We start from the raw sequence: 21,953 nt of genomic DNA, 5'->3' as shown, positions 1-21,953 counted from the left end.
GCCGTGAGCCCTCCATGCCAGAGCACATGAAGGTCTTTGCACAGATGTACTATTCTCAGCACTGCGGGCCAAGAGTGGCAAAGTAATCCTCCTCACCGTGCTTTATCGGGGAAGAGGAACAGGCGGAGGGAAAGGGCTGGGTGTGCACCTGCCAGAGAGGCAGTGCTGGGGCAGCAGCGAGAAAGGTGTTGGAGATAGATGAGAAAGCTTGCCTCAGCCCATGCCTGTGATGGGCTGAGCGTGGCTGTAAATGGAGCCATGCATCATTGTTCTCTGAGCTGGAGGATTCCTTGCTGTGGGGACAGGACCACTGGAGGAAGTAAGGCATCTGGCTGTTTTGCAATGAGAAGCAGGAATGCTCTTAATAATAAACAAACAGGACATTGTATGCCATCATCACAGGATGTCCTTCCTTTAGCCAGCACATTGGCTTGGGTTGGGGGAAGAAATTGGGCTCGGGGTCTGCTAATGACTATTGCAACTCTCCCCCCACCACAGTCACTTTCATATTACCCAGCACAAGGACCAGTGCTCATTTGTTTATTATTATTATTATTTTTAATGCTGCAAAAGAGATGTCAAGTTTTGAAGTGCTGCCTGCTGTGTGTTTCCCTCCTGCACTTCCCTGTTATTATATAGGGAGAGGGGGGGGTTTATTTAAAGGGAGAAACTGATTTTCCTCATTCCTTCTACAAACCATTAGAAAGAGACCCCATGGAGGAATAAAACCAAAATAACAAGACTCCTGGATGGAGCTTATCAAATTGTTGTAATCACTGAGATTTGGAAGTAGGGGCTTTAAATCAGGGTTGCAATTTGGTACCCTGGAAGTCGTTTTTCCTTCTAATTTTCATAGCATCCTAACCACTTAAATCGGTGGGGGGGGGGGGGGGGGGCTGGAAACGGAGACCTTTGGTGCTCTGAGCTTCAGCCAGCTTTAAAACAAAACAAAGCAAACACGCATTTCGTGTAAAGGGGGGTTAGCAGAGCGCGGTGCCCTCCCCGCCCGCCCGGAGGTGCCCCTGTGGGGCTGTCCCCACAGCCGGGGCAGGCGGTGCCCGCGCCGGGGAAGAGCAGAACGAGCCAGAAACGAAATGAAAGAAACAAAGTTCCCTCGCGTTGCGTGAGGGCCGGGGCCGCAGGTACCGCCCCACCTCCCGTCCGGGCATCGGCGGGGCGCCTCATTGGGAATCCGAAACGGGGAGGGAGCGGGAGCGGGCTGCAGCCTTTGCTGTCTCACTCAGCCCTCCAGTGTCTCGGAAGGGCAAAAGCAGCGAGCGCGCAGCACCTGTCTGCGGCGGGAGGAGGAGCGGGAGGGCGCGGAGGCGCTAGGTGTGAGTCAGTCTCCCGGGGACCCAGCGGCTGGAAGGAAGAAGCAATGTTTACTCGGTAGATATGAGCGAGATCCGCCGCGGACGAGGGGCTTCTGTGCGGAACCGCTCGCCGACTCAGCCCCGGTAAGCAGCGCCGCGACGCCCCCGCCCCGCGCCGGACCCGGGAGCCGCCGGCGGAGCCTTCCCGGTCGGGCAGCTCCGATCTCGCGCCCGGCTCCGGTACTCCGGAGCCCCGGACCACGGCCTCAGCCGGGAGGCGGCTGCAGCCCTGCGCTCCCGCAGCCCGGCGTACCGCAGCGCCGTGTTCCCGCAGCCCGGCGTTCCCGCAGCCCGGCGCCGCGCAGCCCGGCGCTGCCTGTCCCCGGCTCGGAAGCCCGCGTTCTTTCTCCCTCCCCCCCCTCGGCCCTTTCGTTTTGTCGGAGGAGGGATGCGAATGTCGCGGGGCTGCGTTTTCTATACGGGATAAGCGTAACGAGGCTGCGTGCCGGGTGAGCGCCGTTCCGAGCGCCCGGCGTGAGCGCGGAGCTGGGTCCTTTATTTACCTCGGGGAAGGAGCGTCCTGCTACCTGCTTGGCGCCGTGTTTGTTAACACAGCTTTTGTCCCACACAGAAAGAGTGGCTTTGGAGGAATTTCTCACGCAGGGATCCTAGCCAGTGCTGTGAGAGAGTAATTCTTGAGGTGCCATCCAAATCACAAAGGATACGAGGACTTCTTTTTATTTTTATTTTTTTCCAGTTTCCCCCGCTCCTTTTTGCCTTTTTGGCCCCCGGGAATGCGTGGCAGCGCTTTGTGCGGGGCGGTGGGGATGCTGGCAGGATGTCGGCTCGCTCAGCCGCCCGTGCCAAAGGATAAGGGGACGGCAGGAGGAGGGGGGGGGCAGGTTGTTTTGAAAGTTGTTTGTGTGTTGAGAGCCGGTGGGAAAGTTCAGGCTTCCCCATTTGGAAAAGGCAAGGCTGGGTTCCGCTCTTCCAACATGCGCTTTCCATTTTTAGCTTCATTCAGACGCAGACAGCAGCTCCTTTCCTCTTCCTCTCCTTGTTTGTGTGACACTTTCTGAGGCAGCCTTTCCACAGGCAACCGAGTGGTCGTGCGGCCGTGACCCCGCGCTTTCTTGGGCATGGAATATTTTTTTTTTCTCGGAGGCATTAAGGAAGGGCTCTGAGAAAGGTACAGTGGTTGTCAGCCTGGGGATTTTTTCCTCTTTGTTTTGGTTCCCTCCTCGCTATGACCGAGGCTGGCATTTCAAGGCGCTGCTTCAGCCAGCGCAGCTTCGTTTACATTGCTTTTTGGCTATTACTCAACTGTACCAGCTATCCTGCATACGCTTTTAAAGTGTCACAGACTGCTGCATTAGTCACGCTGTCTCAACGGAAACCACAACACTGAAGGACAATGAGGATTAAAGGCTGTTTTCTTATTTTCCAGGCTGCTACACAGTGTAGCTCGGACGCTGTGAGTTTCAAGAATCTGGTGAAAGGGAGAGAGTGGACAATGAAAATGGACATGGAGGATGCTGACATGACCCTGTGGACGGAGGCCGATTTTGAAGAGAAGTGCACATACATTGTCAATGACCACCCGTGGGACCCCAGTGCCGATGGAGGCACCCTCACTCAGGCAGAGGCTTCCTTGCCAAGGAACTTGACTTTCAAATACGCATCAAACTGCAAAGAGGTAAGCGGCGGTGCCCGGGGAAGGTTGGAGTCAGACGAGCCAAACCACGGTGCTTCGGAAAGTGTGTGCTCGCCTTGCCTTCCATTCTTTACTCGTGTACGCTACGCCACCACCAAGTGCTGCCCACTGGCTTTTAAGATGGGACTCTCATAATACTTTTAAGAAACAGTGAACGGGGCATCTGTCGTGTGGTATTTGCACTGGGAATCGTGTCCAGCCTGTCTCTGAACCCGGCTCTGAGCCAATTCACAAACAGTTAAATTTTCACACAATTTGAACAGCATCTGAATAAGCATATTTAAACTGCGGGGTGGTTCCCTGTGCCAATTTCTTGACTGCTGTTTGCCAGGACCATTCATTGCTTCTGGCACAGAGATTAAAGTGCCTCGGTTGTCCAATAAATAGCTTTAAAAAAAGTAGAGGGAAAAAAAAAAAAAAAACAACACAAATTCCTGGAAATGTATTTAATTATTTCTTTTTGTTTTCCCTTTGGTTATGAAATTGCTTTATTCTTTTCGTGAGCTCGCCATGGTCCCGACTTCCTAAATTCTTCAATTCGGCATATCAATTGAGGAGGTGACTAAGTAAGCTGGACAGCAGGATAGCCGTAGCTCAGATTGACTTGTGTTTATCTGGGACAGCATCTTCACTGGTAGCTGGCTGTGCGAGTCCGTCCTATCCGTGTCCCTGGAGTGGGTGCATTCTTTGTTGTTGTTTCAGAAGGGCTGGAAAGAAATGAGCCCGGATGAGCAATTTGGTTTTGTGTTTACTCCTTCCTATAGAGTAGCTATTATAGCTAGGTGTGATGTTCAGCAGGGTAATAACCCAAGGGACAACCCTTCATTTCTCCTTGTGCTGAGGCTGGTGGTGTGGCAGCTATTACCTGTGCTTCTGCTTTGGCTAAACACACTGACCACAGCGCTGAGGAGAAATACACCCATCTGTGTCTATCAAATGTTTCCTTCTAAAGCAGGTACTTGTTTAGTCCTGCATACACAAATAGGGCTGGACCCCCAGCTGGAGGGTATTGGCACCGTGGAATTGAGTTTGGCAGTGCCTTGTACAGTGCCTCGTAGTTTTGCTAAGAGGTTAAAGCTAAATTCCCATGTAAAATCGCTCTTCCCTTCCCATCTGCCCTACCCTGCCCCGCAGAACTTGGCAGAGTAAGGACACGCTCCCAAAAAAAAAGCTCAAAACCTTGTTTTGCCTCACTGTATCATGAGATGCGTCTGACTTTGGGGAGAGATAACGCTGCAGCTTCACTGTCTGATGCAGAGAGCTCTCTGGGCTGAAGGATGGGCTTGTGGCACAAGGCCCAGGCAGCCAGCTGGAGACTAACTGCCCAGCTCAGGCTTGGATCTGCAGCCACGGTAGTGGCTGTCCAAGCAGCTTTCAGAATTCCCAGCACTGTGTTGGGAAATATCAGCATGCAATTTTCTTGTGCTATAGTTGAGCTCAGTGAATTGAGGTGGGAGGATTGCTGCGATTGCTGTACAGGAGGTGGGGGGACGGAGAAGTTGCTGAAGGGTTCCAAGTTCTTCCTTGTCAAGTATGACCTGCACAGCTCCCTGCTAGTGGGAGTCTGAATATAGGACATCCTCCTTTTGTTCTCCAGAGCTCCCCATGCTCGTTTATTTGCGCTGAATAGCACCTACTGGCAAGAGCAATAGGAACTCAGGAGCCCTGTCTATTTCTAACGTAGCTCTGTAAGAAAGGGTCTTGCTTGTTTTCTGTGAAAGGTCTGGTGCTGTAACTGTGTGGACAGGTCACTCGTTTGCTGCTTGTCTGTGGGGTGAGATAGCTGTGTGTGGCACAGCCCGTCTGTCCTCTCACGGCTCCTGACGTGAAGCATTATTTTTTTTTGTATCTGCCTTATAAGTCTTGATTTTGTTCAGTGGGGTCGGAACTGGGTGTGTGTTTCTCTTACGCATTGGCATCTGTGGGGTCACAGAGGGAGCCTGGCTCTGATTTTGACCTCATGGAAAACCACCAGAGTCCTGACGGCATGATAGGGTGGGATTTTTCACTTGCAAAAGTCTGAGGTAAGGCATCGGGGGATGCTTGCGTGTGTGTTTGCCAGCGGATCTCAGATATGAGCTGTCTTCAATGTTAACTTTCAGGAGAACTGTGGCTTCATCTGGTTGAGAGTTTTAAATGCTGAGTCAATTTATTGACAAAAACATGTCTAATACGCCGCTTGTGAAATGCTAAATACTGTCATGATTAGATCATGTGGTTGACATGATTAGCATTGTATCTCCATTTGGAGAAGGAAAAGTACTGCGTGCCTGCCTAGGAGGGAGGAAGTACAAGCGCTGCTGTTTGGGGAGGGCTACTTTTTGTGTTTCTTTTCCTCGCACGCTTTGTGAAGTGAGTAGTGCCTCTGTAAGAGCTTATTGAATTTGCGAGAGAGTCCATGACACATCATACTCTTGTTTATTCTTGGATCTCGATCGGGGATTTTTCTGAAGGACACATTTTTCGTTATGAGTTCACAGTATGTGTCAGCATTTTAAAAAATGAATTACTACTGCTCGTAACATTCTGGGCTGCTAGATTTACGTGAAGTCATTTATTTATTCCTATGCATGAATTATTTATCTTTGTTCCAGTTTTAGCACTTGTCAAAAATGGACAAAACACAGTGCCAAAATCACACTCAAGAAGGCCATATGTGAATAATCTTTTTCATTTCAAAACATTTTTTTTTCAATAATTTTTCCCTTTGGCTTCACTTATAGCCCAAACAGCCTTCTTGACATCAAGTGACAGTTACTCGGCTGCCTTGAATACTGCCAGTGCCCCATCCTGGCACCCCATCCTGTGCTCTTGACAGCGAGAACAGATCTCAGTGAGCAAGTAACTTGTTGCATGTCTCTGATAAGGAGACATGCAGTGGACGCTGTTCTGAGGCGGTGATTTGGAGCTGTTACCAATGTACCTCACACACTTGCTGTCAGGCTTTTATTTCTTTCGTATATGATCGGAGCGGAAGCAGTCTGAAAACATTTCCTCTTGTGGCAGCACTTTTAGAAAGTGTTAACTGAATGAAGGGTTAAATTTAAGTGGGCTTATGCAACTGTAGAGTTAGGAGTTAAGAAAAATCACCATTATTCTAAAGCACATGATGGCTTGTCCTGATTTGCATCTGGAAAATACTGTTATTTCACAGTGCACTGGAGCCAGTAAGATTTTTATTTTTATTTTTACATTTTGTTGGCTTTTGTTATTCCTTTAAAGCTATTGGTCCCGTTGTAAAACATCCTCCTCTTTAGGAATCCATTGGAGTTGTCATTTATTTCAATGCTCTCACTACAAACAAAGCTGTAGGAGTGCTGGTCTTTTAAAGCCCTTGCTAACAGTAAATCCACGCTCAGAGTTGCTCTCTCCTGTGTGGGAGCTGCAGGCTTGTTGTGCTGCACACTGGCCCGCTGTTGCTGACAGATGTGCTGAGGCAGCGGTGAGGCCAGTGCTGCCCATAAAGCATCCACTGGATGGGCTCCCCTCAGGACAGCTGGAGAATGAAAGCCCCGGCATCCGGCCAGTGGGATGATGGCAGCTCAGCCCTCGCACCGCATTAGGACCCTGGTCAGTTCCAGGGCCGTGACCACTCTGGGCTGGGTGCTCCCTGCCACGCAGCCCCCAGCTCCCCACAGCCCCACGGTGTAGCCATTGTTCCTTAAGGCCGGCAGGGCCCTGTCTGTGCGTTCCGTCCTGCTGGGACCATGGTGAAGGAGGGGAAGCTCCTCCCAGCTTTAGCCAGCGCACTAAGATCCAGCATCAACATCATCATATCGGGTTTGGTTTAGTCCTCACGGTACAAATGATGTTTTACTGAAAGGAAGGATGTGTCTGTGGCACAGTTGGGAGAGTGCTAATAGTTGTTAAGAGGCTAGCGTAAAGAGAGAGGGGATAAGTGTCAGTAAAGAAAATAATATTCTGCAAATAGCATTTTGCTCACTTACTGCATAGGTTAGTTTGGCATGCTTGCAGGGGCTGTGTAAGGGTAGAACGCTTATAACGGTGCAAGCAGAACTCAGGCCACGCTCCTCTCTGGTTCCCTGCCATGAGACTGCTTCGGAAGGTCTCACCAGATGGAGAAATGTGCTGAAGGACACCTGGTGGACACAAGTCTGAAATGCCTCTCTGCAATGGCTTGTTGGCAGCCTGCAGCCAGCTTCCCCTCAGTCTGGCCACGCAGTTCCTTTGCTGTTTAGTTGCAGCCCTGAGCAGCTCTGCACTCCACGGGCTCCTGTTAAGCTAATCCCAAAGCCACGCCCTTTTGGCTGTGCAAGGTTCTGATGGTGGCCTGGAGCCTGGTGCTGGCTTGGCACCATGGTCCCCATCCCCCAGAAGGCAACCCTCCTCCTGCACCAGCACTGGCTCCTGGGGACGCTGGTACCAGAAAGGCACCCTTGGTTCAAGATCAGCTGGGCAGCTTTAGTCTGATTCAGCAGAGCAAACACACACATGTCTAGAACTTCTGACAAAATCACCTTCTGATAGTAGGGAGTGAGAAGCTGTCCTCGTGTTCTGGGGAGGAAGCAAACGCTCTATGGAAGTGGATATCAAAAAGCATCTGCTGTGTCAGAGGTGCCAGTGCACAGCGAGTGTTTCAAGTTGACTGGTTCAAGGAGTGATTTCTAGAGATTCTGAGAATTTCATTAAAGTCGTTTTAATTAAGGGCAAGATATTTTAAAACCGTGAAAAAAAAACCTGCTACCTCGCAGTCAAACTGGTAGAATATGCTGTATCTTGGTAGTGAACTTCTCTTGAGAGGGCAGATGGATGTAAATGAAGATATATGGGGAAGATGTGAAGAACATCTGCCTTTTTCAGCTCTCTATGAGAAAATGTACAAGCAAGACAAAAATAAAACTGAGCCACTGAGCTTGTTTCAGCTTGTGGTAGGTGTAGGAAAATTTCTGGAAGTCCCTTTTTTTGTCTCTTCAGTCCAGATGCACAGATCAATGGAGCACTTAACTACCTCTACCGTTGACATTTAATTTGTTTTGTGGTGTTCTGAAACACATTAAAATACAGACAAGCATGAACAACAACCATGCCACATACACCCAGCAATCTGTTTCCGGGTGGATTATCTCCTTGATGCTTGGGCTGTTACTTGTTCCCTTTATTTTGACATCTCACATGAAATTATGCCAGGCATTAATTGGTTACTGGGATTTTTAATCTTAACCAGTACACAGACAAGTACCTCTCTGTCTCTCCTTTTCTCACACCGAAGGTGATGCAATAGAAGAAAATGTACCATGAGAAAATCACAAGGCTTAGCTAATTTGTGAAGTGCTGTCTGCAGTTCAGGGTTTTTACCATCTTCTGCTGTGAAGGACTGTTAAAAAGAAAACGAAATGCTCTCTGAAGTGAGCTAACTGCAGGGTTTGGTGACTGCTAATCTGCTTTGGTAAGAATGTTTATTCCTTGCTGGGTACAGACAGCAATAATCCCCATACTCAGTGTCTATCAACAAACCCTGCTATTGCTGTCTTGTTGTTGAAATCCTGATGAGCAAAAAGACAGTTATTAAGTGGCAAGATGCACGAAGGCAATATGATTAATATGTTTTGCCATGAAGGTTTGGTTATAATACCAGGTTGATGGGCTTTTTAACGTCCTATCTCTCCACTGTCTCAGCAGCAGGATCAATCTTGCATAGTCTTGGGTTTCTGTTTTACAGAATTGCTGTTTCTAAACGTTCTTTGGTTGTATTAAATTTAGGAAGATTGGTGAGAAACAGAGAGGAACAAAACCAATAACTCAGCAGTGTTTTGCAAAGGGTTACTCCAAGGCACGTTCTTCTGAATAATGATGAATTGCTTCCTGATTTGTGGTCAGTGACTTTTTTTGGTATAATTACTGTCAAGAAGGAAGCTGAGCAACTAGAGTACATTTCTTAGACCTAGCAGTGGAGCATTTTCACCAAAACCTTTACGCCTTTTTGACCAAACCCACTTGTCATATGTTACCGGAACTGCTGCCTCCTTTTTATAAAAGAGGGTGATCTGTGAGTACATGCCACACTGCCATTTCGTGTTCTGTTTTGTATGCCTCTACAGATGAGAGAATTGTAGGTCTTGTTTTTCTCCTTTTAGCTATAAGGAGGGGTGTGGAGTAAGAGGAGTAGGGGTAAAGTTTCGTTTTGAACTGGAGAGGCAGTCATTCCAATTCCTAACTGTAACTAGCTGTATAGCAGCAAAGTGATTAATAGTTCTTGAATATTTTTCTTTGCTGGAACTAGGCTTTAGAGGTTGCCTTTTAATAGGAAAAGAAACGTACGAAGTTATTTGACAATCTCTATATATCTTGCTTACTATTTCTTCTTGTATTTCTACAAAACACATTTTTCAGGCAGTGTTCAACTTTGGCTTCCATATGTCTCGGTAAGACTTTAGTGTCTAACAAAGCTGGTCATCTCATATCCAGCACAGTTGCTAAGTACTTCTGTTCTGCTGACCTGCCGTTAAAAAAATTAATGTATTAGTTGTTTAACTTTGTAAGTTTGAGGGGCAGGGGAGAGGAAGGAAGAATTATCAATTTTTGCTGGCAATGGACTGATCCTGTGCTGCTCTTCTTGTAGGTCACTGGAGTTATAAGCAAAGAGTACATCCCAAAAGGAACACGCTTTGGACCCCTGGTAGGAGAGATCTATACCAGCGATACGGTTCCCAAGAATGCGAACAGAAAATACTTTTGGCGGGTAAGCAGGAAAAAACAGCACCATGTTGTTGCAGTAAGCAGATCACTAAATGAGTACAGCTGAAAAGCTGGGTCACTTCCTGCTTCAGACCTGTGTGAATGCAGGGGGCAACTTTTGTGTGCTGCTGCCACAGAAAAGCAGGGTGAACGTGGCAAGCTAAGCTGAGTAAGAGCCTGCCTGTCTTGAATATAGGGGCTGTGTAGGTGGAGAGAGCAAGGAAGATACCCAGCCCTTCCTGGCCTGTGAATCAGATCAATACTTGATGGGATAAAGAAGTAATTCTGCTGCTTGCTGTAGTAGCAGGTTATCTTGAATTTCTTCACAGTAAGAAATTCATTCTTGTTTATGCAAATGTCATGTATACCTGATTTTTGCAGCTATGAAGAAGTTGTGAAAGTACCGCATCATCTTTTTTTCTGGAATCATGGTATCTTTTAAGATATTTTTTCCTGGTTTTGAATAGTACTGCTGTAGCACAGAGGTGATGATCTTCAGCATGTACAATTCAAGCCGTAGGCTTTTCTAGTCTGCTTCAGAAAGAGAAGCCATGGATCCTAGTGAAGAGAAAATTCATTAAGGGCAAATTCATTAGAGGCGATGCCTAATTTCTGTTCAGTATTGTAAGTTGGAAGGGAGCATCAGCCAACTTGTTTTGGCATGAAACTCCATGCTGAGGAATATGCCTCCAGTTTATCAATTATCATAATCCTCAGTTTCCTTAGCAGACCCATTATTAATTTTTAGGGAACATTCTTTAAGCCCCTTTTCTTCTATGGATTTGTTTTGCCGCCTTTAGCCAATTAGGCTGTGTCTAAATCAGTGGATTTGGGAGTACATCCAAGCCTCTGTGTCCAGGTGCCTCCCTGCCACATAGCAACATCGCAACCTCACATCCAGGTGAAACTCAGGGCAAGTACAGTTCTTCCTAGCTAATTGCATCATTTTGGTTTTCTCTGATCATCCTCATGCAATGTAATACAGCATTGCACAGGCAGTTTATTTGCATGAGTGTTTGTACAAAGCATGCAGCTGCTTTCGCATTCATTGGGCTACAGCACTTTTCTTTTAGCTAAAGTTTTTGGAGCTCGTGTCTGACATAGGAAGAGATCAGTGTGCTGGCCCTAGCCCTCCCAGTGGTTTGTAATACAGAGGACTCTGGGATCAGAGCTGCTCACCATCTTGCTTCATTCATACATGGCAGCAGGGAAGATGACATCATTTTCATGATGTGATTTTAAGCGAGGGGATCCTTGGAAATAATATCCTAGGAGCCATGTAAGCATCATTAAATTCTCTGCTGTAATCTCTTGATTCATTCAAGATACACTGCTGCACTGAAGATGAATTCTTTCCTATGGGGCTGAAGCAGGCCTGCATATGCAAAGGAAATTGTGGGAGATAACTTCCCACATGTTGCTGAAGGCACGCCTGGCTCGCTGGTGGGAGCAGGAACATCTGCAGCGCGCGGGGGGATGCTTGAGGGGAGCGGGGCCGACGTCATTTCTGGGAACTGCACTGTGACTCAGCACATCTTCTTACCCAGAAGAAGTGGGAGCCCAGCAGGGCAACTAGGCCAGGGTAGTGGGGGCGTAGGCCCTGACCCATCCTGTGCTGGCCTTGAGGAGCAATCAGGGCGGGCACTGAGCGCTGCAGCCCTGCGCTGTTCCTGGAAGTTTGCGAGATGGGGCGAGCGGAGAAAATTGACGGCTCCTCTTGAGACAGCAGAAATTCACCCATCTCCCTTCCATTTTCTCATAACAAACACACCGCAAAATCTCTCGCAGGCCGCTTTGATGAGGCCACATGTATTTCCCCCTTCTCAGTTTACAGGAAGTTACTCTTAAAGAAAGTGATTCTGGTGTTTATGGCCCGTGTTAAAGGGCCAGGCTGCCTTGCCCCTCATCGCCGGCGGCTGTCAGGGCGGCGAGGAGAGGTCCAGGCGGGCGGCAGGCCCGGCATGCCCATCCAATGGTGTGGGCGCTAAGGCGGGAGCAGGCTGCCCAGCATTCTCCTTCTTGCAACAAGCTGTGTCTCCCCTTCTGGAGGCATTTCCTGCTCAAGGAGACTTGTCACTGGGGCAGGCTGCTCCCTTTCATATGCCCAGTCATTTAATTTACAAGCTGGGGAACTCCGTTTCATCCAGTGTGGAGCCAGTTCTCCCTGAGAGCAAGGGATGTGTCCGGAACAGACGTGTCTCCTGGAGGGTTTTTTCCTTTTTACTTTTTTTTTTTTTTTTTTAGTACTTCTCCTATTCTTCCCACTTTAAGAAACAGTAGCTTCTCCCAGTGGCTGGGACTTTTTCTCCCCCAAGCTACAGAGCAGTGTGTAGCTCCACATATTCATTCCCGTCCATGGACAAGTCAGAGCGTGTCCCTTGATAGGAAAAGTGACTTCTCATCGACTGGCCCCTTTCCAGGTCTTCGCTGAGTTATGGCAAGTGAAGTTCATCTCTGCCTCGCCCAGCCTTCTTACAAAAGGGCTACAGTCCAACTGTGAGCAAGTGTTGCTTTAGGACTCTGGGGGGGGTGGAGGATGTTTGCATAGTTTAAACCTTTGGGCGGGGGTGGTAGGAAACTGCAAGTACAGAGGCCATAGAAAAAGGTGAGAAAGACTCTGACGTAGCACAGCCAGTCAGTCTTATACACAGGTGACTCAAAGCATTAATGCAAGCATGCACTCAGACCTGCAATCATTAGTATCACCCAGTTGTTGATCATAGCACTAGGAAAAGGACTCAGGCAGGGAGAGTACTTTGTGTTTCAGATTTTGTGTCTGATTTGCTCATGCTAGCAGAGCTACACAAGCTGAGCAGAAATGGAAAAGGTAACTGTGTATACTTGCCTTTGAATAAGCATTTCTTTTCTTAAAACAGAGAATATCATAATTGGAATGGGAAGAAACCCAGCCTGAACTCTTACTTCAGTAATATCTGCTCAGTTTTTGCTTGAAAGCTTCTTTTTTTTTTTTTTTTTAAACTTACCATTTTTCCACTGTGGACGCTGTGCATGCATGTTGAGTATCATGCATATATATATATACTCACAGGCACTTCCTCTCTGTTCCAGATCTATTCAAGCGGTGAGCTTCACCACTTCATTGACGGATTTAATGAGGACAAGAGCAACTGGATGCGTTATGTAAACCCTGGCTACTCAGTTCAGGAGCAGAACTTGGCAGCCTGTCAGAATGGAATGAACATCTACTTCTACACTATCAAGCCCATCCCTGCCAACCAAGAACTGCTTGTGTGGTATTGCCGAGACTTTGCAGAGAGACTGCACTATCCCTCCTCCAGAGAGCTGACAATGATGAACCTCAGTAAGTGCATTACAGTGTAAACAAAGAATGCTAGTAATGTCTCTTCTGCCTATATGATCTAATAATAAGTTCTATAATTACACAGCTGCATCATCTGTTGTGTCACAGTAGGTAGCTTGGAGTGGAAAAGGGGAATTAAAAAAAAAAAAAAAAAGCACAGCAGAATGAGTTCCCTGTGCCTATACAAATGTAAACAGATTACTAAAAATCTCAACAGTTACTGTTCTTTATAGAACAGCAACTGAGTATTACCTAAAATTTTGGATAAGACAACCTGAAGATATCCTTTTCCTTAGAACTGTAGCTGTTGGTTCACACATAGACTTTCAAGTCCAGATCTCATAGTGTATTGGACAAAAATTTGCTTTGATAGCATATACTAAAAGCTGTCCAGTCATTTTCTGAAAGTGCTGCCCTTACTGTACAAGGAAGTGGCTGTGTGCCATGACTTTGTCTAGGTGTCTGACAAAATATATGTTGACTATATAATGTTCTTCAGGCCTGACATCTAAGGTTACTTATCTTCTGGGAGCAAACCTTGTGTGTTCTTCTCATCTGGTTTCTCTGCTTGGTATATTCTGTCCTCATTTCTTGGCTGCATAGTGCAGCTTTCATTTTCTGTTCAAAAATAATAGCACGGGGGAAGAGGTATTTCCAGGAGTTTATCTTTGGGTTCCGCTGTGGTTTCTTACCATTTCCAGCCTCAGTGCTCTACTCGTAGCATTAATCACTGCATGGCATCTCACCCAGAGTCCCTTGAAGAGGAGGAGCGATTCCTGCTGACTTCTTATTCAGTTCTTAGGCATCCTTGCCTCCAGTTAGCTGCTCTGAGACTGAGCAGAGCATTCATTTGTCCTGCCAGCGCCAATGCTGAAACTTGAAGCAAAAATGAAATCAGATTTTTGTTTGTTTGTTTGTTTAATACAAAGGGCTATTTACCGTTATTTGGCAACAAACAGTGCGTTATAAAATATCAGTGTTACTTTGGGGGTCATTAGAGCTAAAATACATCCCTGCATCATGAAAATGACATCAGATTGAAATTAAGCAAAAGTACATCTGTCGTTCATGAATGTCTCCCTTTCACCAGATTTTGGTCTTTGTCTTTCACTACTAAATGTAACACACTGTAGAAGAAAATTTGCTTTCTTTTAAGGAAGAGGAAGAGAAGGGAGTGGGGGAAATGTCTTGTGCTGCTATATTCCCTGTTCAAGAAATATCTCACTGATTCTGTCATCTTTGCATGCATGTCATTTTGCCAATAGCTGTGCAAGTTTATTTCCTGACGTGCTGAAGTGTTGGATTTCCAGTGGGGCCTGCAGGTGGGACGAGTCAACATTATTGAGGGTTCCCATGGATGGGGAGCTTGCAAAGATCTAGCTAGAGCTGGTTGGTCACTAACTGGGTGGATACACAAATACAGCCATAGTTTCCTACATCTTCTGTCACCTTAGGTAACCTTACAGAAGTAGTAAGGAATGTATTATTTGCTAAGTGTCAACAAATTACCCAGTTACTCTTACTCATGTCAAAATGAGGTTTGTTTGAACAGATAGAATGTCCCATTCTAATAAAAGTAGGTTTAATACCTAGAAGTGACTGGATCTTGAGCAACAGTTGTATTGCTTAGTCTTAACATTAGCAAGGGTCGCTTTTCTAGATGCTGAGGTTCAAGCATCCCTTCTTCCTTTTACAGATAATTATTGAAACTACTTATTTATGTTAACCCCTTCACATAAAGAAAATGAGAAAAGAGCAAAAGTTTATCAGCTTTTTAAGCATCTTCCACTGACAGTAACAGCTCTCTCAGTTTTATCTTTTTTCCATTGTCTTTATGATGAACACACTCAAGCCTGAGGCTTACTGTTACACCAGAAACCCTTCACATACTGCAAAGAATTGAGGACCCTTAGCATTTTGGTGCCCTTTCTTAAGAAAAACACAAAAAAAGTCCAGAGTTCTCTCAAAGATGCCTATTCACTGCAGGGCCTGTAGCAGCCGTGCGGGTGGGGATATTTTTCTAACATTAATACTGGAACCAGATGAATTTAAAGCAAATGTCAGCACCATGCAGCTTTCTTCTTCCCCTTCCTCCTAGACTACTTCTTGTAGTTAAATTTAAAATTAGCAAGCACCCCCGCTGCCTCTGCGGCTTCTCTTTGTAGCGTGAGCTTGGCCCAGGCCTCCTCACTGTGTGTTAATCTGACTGAATTGCAGGCGGCTTGTGCCCAAGTTGTTCACGTAACACTCTGGCTGTAGATGGAGCTTTGCCCCATCAAAACACTTTAACACAGTCGTGGAGGCTGAGATCAGTGCTTGAGGGACCTTTCCACTGGCCACTCCCTCAGGAAAGCTCTTTCCAGCTGAGGGAATCACTAATAATTTGGTGTTTCAAGTGGCATGGCTTTTCTCGGAGGAGCAGCCGAGCATCGCCTCTCTCCCACCTCCTGGCTGCTGGTCTTGGCATCCTCTGAGGAAAAGGAAGGCAAAGCTGAGGTGTAGATCCCATCAGGGTTCCTCTCTGCTGGGACACACACTAGTGAAGCGTAGGACAGTGGCACTGGTAGACCACAGTGCGTTCGGCCCCCGTTCCATCCCTCTGCCATGTTTTGGTTATGCAGAAGGCTTTGGTGGAGATGAAGAGTGGCCTGGGATACACACTGATGGAGAATATCCAGTGTCAGCTCAGTTTTACCAGCTTAAACTATAGGCAGATGCTTTAGGTGCCGCAGGGCCTTTGGGATCACAGCCCTAATCTTCAGCACCTCAGATCCTCTCTAAGTACCAGAGTGGGATGGACCTCCAGGGAAAAAATGTATCAGAGAATTTCTCTGGCATTATTTCCTGTAATTAGTGGCCTCAAAAATGAGAGAACTACCACTTTGGTGCATAAATATATTTACACATCCACATATAACATCTACTTGCCTCTGTAACAGCAAACTTCCAAATTAAAGGTAACTTCTCCAGCGTTAGTTCATTTGCACCGTAGAAAGAAAGCATCTAGATCCAAGACAGCAATTAGGCATGCTCTTAGTTACGGGTTTAACCGTGTCCTCTGTGTTTTCTTGAACTGGGGCCTTTGACCCAGTCCTTCAGACACTGAAGCACACACCTACCTTCTTGGCCATGATTAGCTCTGATTGAAGCTACCCAACCTCGAGTAGATGCTGGGGTGCCTGCAAGGGTTGCACAACTGTGGTAGAAACAAGTCTCCACTCCGTCCTGGGGGAAGAAGCTGAGTCTCGTTTCAACACATTCCCTTTTTCTTTTTGCCTATTTTGAGGCTGCTAGTGTTATTTTTCATCAAGATTTGAGACATCAGACATTGTCATGTTGCGCAGTAAATTGTTTTAAGTGTGATGGCAAGTTTACTGTGTCCTACAGACCAAAATACTCAATTTTGATAACTTTTAGGTGTGCTTCTTAGCCTTATTGCATTGGAATCGACTGTTTATCCATGATATTCGAGGTGTTTGGATTAGAGAACAAACTGAGGAAATTTGTTTAGGGATCCCACATAACCTAGTATTTCATTCCTACTTATCATAACAGCTTTATTTTGAAAAGAAGGGTGGAGAGGGCAATAGTGTTTTTTTATTTCTAAAAACAAAATACATTTGCATTGACTCAGGTCATGACTATTTGATAATAATGTTCACGTATTGCAATCATGTGATGCAACTTCCTGCTATTCATGTCATGTTTGTCTCATCAGTCAAGCACAGGCAGGTGACATCTTATTTTGGTCAAGTTTCAGAAAGAAGTTTGAGTTCAGGGAAGACAGTTTGCATATTTGGGAAACACTTGACAATTTTTTGTATTTTGTGAACTGTTTCTGTGAGGTTTTACTGAATCTATTGTATTCTGTGAAGATTATAATGCTTGGTTTTAAAATGCAATGTATTCTTGCTTTCGTTACACTGGCCCTCATAAATTTGTCGTTAGCTAACGCATGCTCTTTGCTTTCCCTTTTGTTTATGGTCAGTTTCACTTTCTGGTATTAAAGCTTTTCTGTTTGGGTCGAAAGGAAACATCTGCATTTGTTTAAAATGTGCCTACTGGAATCTTCAAACGGGCTGAGGAAAATGATTTTCAAATTGTATACAAAGTTCTCTCTGCAAAACCAGAATTTGGGGCTGAAATTGACTTAATACTCAGGATTATTTGATGGCATCTCTGAAGTCCTTCTTTGAGCAAAACGTTTTCAAAGGCAAGTCACACTGCCTTGGACACATTTAGAAAACAGATGATCAAATTATAGACTTCTAAATGTTGGTCTCCACTCTCATTTTGAGTGGAAACACTCTTTGTTTTGCCTACTTCACAACTTCGAGGTTCTCTTTCTACTAGCAAAAGTGTGCTTAATTTAGATCAAAAAATGTGAATCGGCGTAATTAAGCTTCACCACTCAAAGTGTTCAGTACCATTTCACTCCTGAAATTACTATTGAAATTACTGTCTACCTACAACCGTTTTTCAAGTCTTTAGAAAAAACAGATCATTGTTTTTATGAAGCTTTTTTCAGGCTTATAGCTAGGAGCTCAGGTAATGAGCAAAACCAACACCACGGCAGCCGTCTGTAACTGGAACACCCACACTGGAGTGACTTCAGGCAGCCCTTCCGCTCACGTTTCATTAATACTTAAAAGTAACAGAATTTCTGTCCCCTTTCCTCTCTTTTCTTCTTTTGTCATTAACTTCTTTGCTGTGTGCCTGCCTGACCACAGAAACAGTACAGATCTTGGAAGATTGTGTGCCTTTATCTATTATATATGTGTGTGCTGGGAGGAGTGGAGTGGAGAGAGAAGCATGGTGAGAGAGAGACATGGTGATTAGTAACAACTTAAATCTAAAATCACAAGATAAAAAAAATCCATTTGTAACAAGCAAATATCTCTAACTTTGAAGCATGGCTCCTTTAAGAGAAGTAAGAAAGGTTATAAACCTCTCGATCAGTTTCAGCCCTGGTTTAAATCCACGTTCAGCATAAAACATCAGAACTTCTCTTTGGCTTCTGGCATTACCTTCTCTTGTTTTACATGGTGCTGACACGCTTGTTTGTATTTAGATCTCTGGTGTTCCAAGTCTTTCTTGGGCTCAGGTAATAGCGGAAAAAGTCAGGAGGGGATTTATGGAGCAAAGATGACCTCCAAGCTAAAGAGAGCTGTCACAGTTAAGAGTTGGAAAATAATCTTTAAATGTTGCTATTTCTGTGAAATATTAATGTGAAAATTAATAGGAGGGAAGGCTTTATTGGGAACTCTGAAGGGAAAGAAAGGGCCACTATCTGTCTGTCAAGTGGGGCCGTTGGGCAGCTGTGCAGTTAAGTTCTCTGCGTGAGTTTCCTCTCTGTGACTCGCCTGACAGGCTCTCTCCATCACATCAGGCACGTACCTCCCCACCCTCAGCTTTACCCTTGTGACAGTGAGAGAGCCCTTCCTCCAGCTGAGGCGTCTAGGTTTCTCTATCACTTTTCCAGCAGCACTGGCACTTCTCCTTCCTCTTCCCCTCCCCCAGGTCTTGTTTTTTTCTTTAAAAAAGAAAAGTGTCAGTTTGAACTTCCTGCTTGACAGACCCCACGGAGAAACCGATAGCGGCCTGATAAGGTGATATTTATTTATTCTGCTGTGAGGCTTCACAAGTCCCTCCCTCTGCCAGCCCACCCCCCGCCCAGCTTTCAATACTTCCGATCCCGTTGCTGATAGCGTCACTGGGAATGTTTGCTCCGAGACGCTGGCGTGGTGACAGGCAGCTGATAACGAGATGGAGATAACGTTATCCGCTGTGCCAGTGTGGGGTTCTTAAACCTAGCAGACCTAGATGTCCTCCCCCAAAACCTGAGTGAGCATTTAGAAAAGAGTAAGGACAAAATGACAGGAGAAAAGTGGATGATTTCTAATGTCAGACAACACGACCTGTTGTCAGTATATTTTTGAAACAGCTCTGAATTAAACATTAACATTGAGTAAAGTAGTTGAGAAGCCATCTGCACACTTACACATGTGCTTGCTGTACAACACGTCCTGTATTTGATCATAAATACTTTTAATTGACCACGTCTACGTTCGATTGCATTCTGTTGCAACTTGAACGTAGACAATCTGCCTGCATATCTCAAATTAGATATGCTTGCTGCCAGCAAAAAACATGCTACTGTAAAAGCGGGTTGCTGTGAGCAGGAACATGTTTTGAAAGCAGCTGTTTTCTTGGATACGTTTAATAAATGGCTGTTTCTTTGCCTTATAGGGTAATGTTGCCAAATGATAGATTCCGTGAGGGTAGTGAATAGTGAAGCAAAGAATCTGCATTGAAAGCGGTGTGGTCATTGCCTGTTTCCATCTTCCTCACTGGGTTTAGCTGGTCCGTCAGAAATTAGAAACAACTGTTTCTCAGCCCAGTTAGCAAAGGAAGAGCTGTCAGTCACAAAAGCAGAAATTTGGCAGAAGGGCTGCGATACTTTCAAGTCACGTACCTTCAGCACTGACTTGCATCTCCTGATGGAAAGCCTTGCACATAGCTAACCACTAATATGAAACTTTCTTGTAGTTTTTCCCCTATAATAAAACATCTTACAAGTCATCATTTTGTGATTATATAACTATTAACTTTGGGAGATTAGATACAAGTAACATTCTTTTTCTATCCTCCAGTGGTCTGTTTGTATTGTGTTATGTCCAGATAAGAAGGTAGAGTTTTTGAATACAAACAAACAGTGTGTATGTGCTGAACAGAGCCAAATGGATGTTAGCTTCTATTTCCTTCTAAATGCACATTTCTTTTTTCTTTCTTTCTTTCTTTCTTTCTTTTTTTTTTTAAGTACATTTCAACTTAAGCTGGAGCCAACCAGTCTTGCTTTCTTTTGCTTTGCTTCAGCATTTTTTTTATAAAGTACAGCTGTAAGCAGAGGAGTTTTGCATAGACTGAATGCCACAGAAATCTGCAGTAAATAGTCTGCTTTGTTGTAGATGTTCCCAAGCAGTATATTTAATGAGTAATGATCTGTTTACTGATGGAGAATACCTTCTCTTTGAAGAAGGCTTTCATCCTAGCCAGCCATGGGCTTTTTGGTACTGTAAGTAATTGAACTGGCTGGTGAAGTGACTGCTGCGGTTTGGCAAAAGCCGATTTGTCATGCTTTGTTATTTTAGTGAGGAACATTTCTGGGAGCTTGTGTTCTGTAAAGTCCTTCTGGTAAACCTGTACTCTGAGCAAATGCTTGTTACTACATTTGCTGGAAGTACAGCTTGAAGAGATACCAGCAGTGAAGATGGTCGAATTTAAGGGGAAAGTACAGAGAAATCAGTTTGCAAAATGGAGACTGTCGCTCTGCAAATGAATCATTGTCCAGATGTGTACAAACTAGTAGTTATCCCTTAAATTAACAATGCTTTTTTTTGTTAACGCAGTCATACTAGCAGGCATTTTTTTGCACAAAAGTTAATTTTTTTGTGAATTAAATGAGTTTTTATCTCTGGCAGTAGCCCATCCTTCCCACTAAGCTTGTAGGAGTTAGATTGTGTTTTGAAAAGAGATAATGAAGGTGGCTTATCTAAATAATAATTACCTTGTCTTTGTATTCCAGCACAAACCCACGTTAATCCAAAGCAGCACAGTGCTGATAAAGATGAGCTCTATCAGAAGAGCGTCCCAAAGAAGGAGCACAGTGTGAAAGAAATCCTGAAAATGGAATCCAGTCCTCCAAAAGGAAAAGACTTCTTCCAGACCAACATTTCACCGGTTACTCCAGAAAAGGACTTGGATGATTTGCGTAAGAACTATAGCCCAGAGAGGTGTTTCTTCCCTCGAGTTGTCTACCCGATCCGACCTCACATTCCAGAAGACTATCTGAAAGCTTCCTTAGCATATGGGATGGACAGACCCAGCTACATTACTCACTCACCCATCCAGTCCTCTACTACACCAAGTCCTTCCGGGAGAAGCAGTCCAGACCAAAGTTTAAAAAGTTCAAGCCCTCACAGCAGCCCAGGGGTCACAGTTTCACCTCTGGCACCAACTTCCCAAGAGCACAGAGAGTCATATCCATACCTGAACGGATCCTATGGCTCAGAAGGATTGGGTTCTTATCCTGGATACGCCCCCCCTAGCCACCTCCCATCTGCCTTTCTGCCATCCTATAACCCCCACTACCCCAAGTTTCTGTTACCTCCATTCAATATGAGCTGTAATAACCTGAGCGCTTTGAACAATATCAACGGCATCAACAATTTCAATCTCTTCCCACGGATGTATCCCCTTTATGGCAACCTGCTCAGTGGAGGTAGCCTTTCCCACCACATGTTGAACCCCACCACACTCCCCAGCTCATTGCCCAGCGAAGGAGGCCGTCGATTGCTGCAGCCCGATCATCCAAGGGACTTCCTCATACCAGCACCTAACAGTGCCTTCTCTATCACGGGCGCTGCTGCCAGCATGAAGGACAAGCCATGCAGCCCCACCAGCGGGTCACCCACAGCTGGTACAGCAGCCAGTTCAGAACACATAATGCAACCTAAACCTACCTCAGTGGTGTTGGCTGCCACCGGTGGTGAAGAAGCCATGAATCTCATTAAAAGCAAGAGGAATGTGACTGGTTACAAAACCCTCCCGTACCCACTGAAGAAGCAGAACGGGAAGATCAAGTACGAATGCAACGTTTGCTCCAAGACCTTTGGCCAGCTCTCGAATCTGAAGGTAGGTGGTAAAGACTTAAGACTAAGGCTCCGATTTCTCCCTGTAGGTTTTCTAGGAAAATCAGGGACAAGGCTCTTGTGCTTGGCAGGCTATTGATCAGTCTGGGCTTAATACTGATCCCCCACCAAGAAAGCATGGCTGCAGAGACAATTCCTTAACATTGACGCCACCTAATTAACTAGGTTGCAGTGCATTTTGGCAGTGAGAGGCTTCT

At 45.6% G+C, this 21,953-nt stretch overlaps 1 protein-coding gene across 7 annotated transcripts in view; it reads left to right on the top strand.

Annotated features, from left to right (window-relative positions):
- Positions 1 to 21,953, top strand: part of PRDM1 (PR/SET domain 1) — a 98,779-nt gene that overhangs the window by 73,056 nt on the left and 3,770 nt on the right. For 3 of the 7 annotated variants that reach the window (XM_085217573.1, XM_085217574.1, XM_085217575.1), the window contains 4 exons: positions 2,761 to 3,009; positions 9,608 to 9,727; positions 12,793 to 13,045; positions 20,631 to 21,739. In XM_085217573.1, coding sequence (XP_085073699.1) covers positions 2,827 to 3,009; positions 9,608 to 9,727; positions 12,793 to 13,045; positions 20,631 to 21,739 — 1,665 coding nt within the window. In that variant the 5' untranslated portion in view covers positions 2,761 to 2,826. Of the gene's footprint in view, positions 1 to 1,181; positions 1,458 to 1,954; positions 2,503 to 2,712; positions 3,010 to 9,607; positions 9,728 to 12,412; positions 12,551 to 12,792; positions 13,046 to 20,630; positions 21,740 to 21,953 lie in introns of those variants that run through there. The other 4 variants (XM_085217577.1, XM_085217576.1, XM_031552520.2 and 1 more) reach the window with 4 other exon arrangements.

This window comes from Meleagris gallopavo, chromosome 2 (assembly GCF_905368555.1).
Source record: "Meleagris gallopavo chromosome 2, MGAL_WU_HG_1.1, whole genome shotgun sequence".
Classification (NCBI taxonomy): domain Eukaryota; kingdom Metazoa; phylum Chordata; class Aves; order Galliformes; family Phasianidae; genus Meleagris; species Meleagris gallopavo.
The sequence above is the reverse complement of the archived record's forward strand: the minus strand, read 5'-3'. Positions and strand labels throughout refer to the sequence as shown.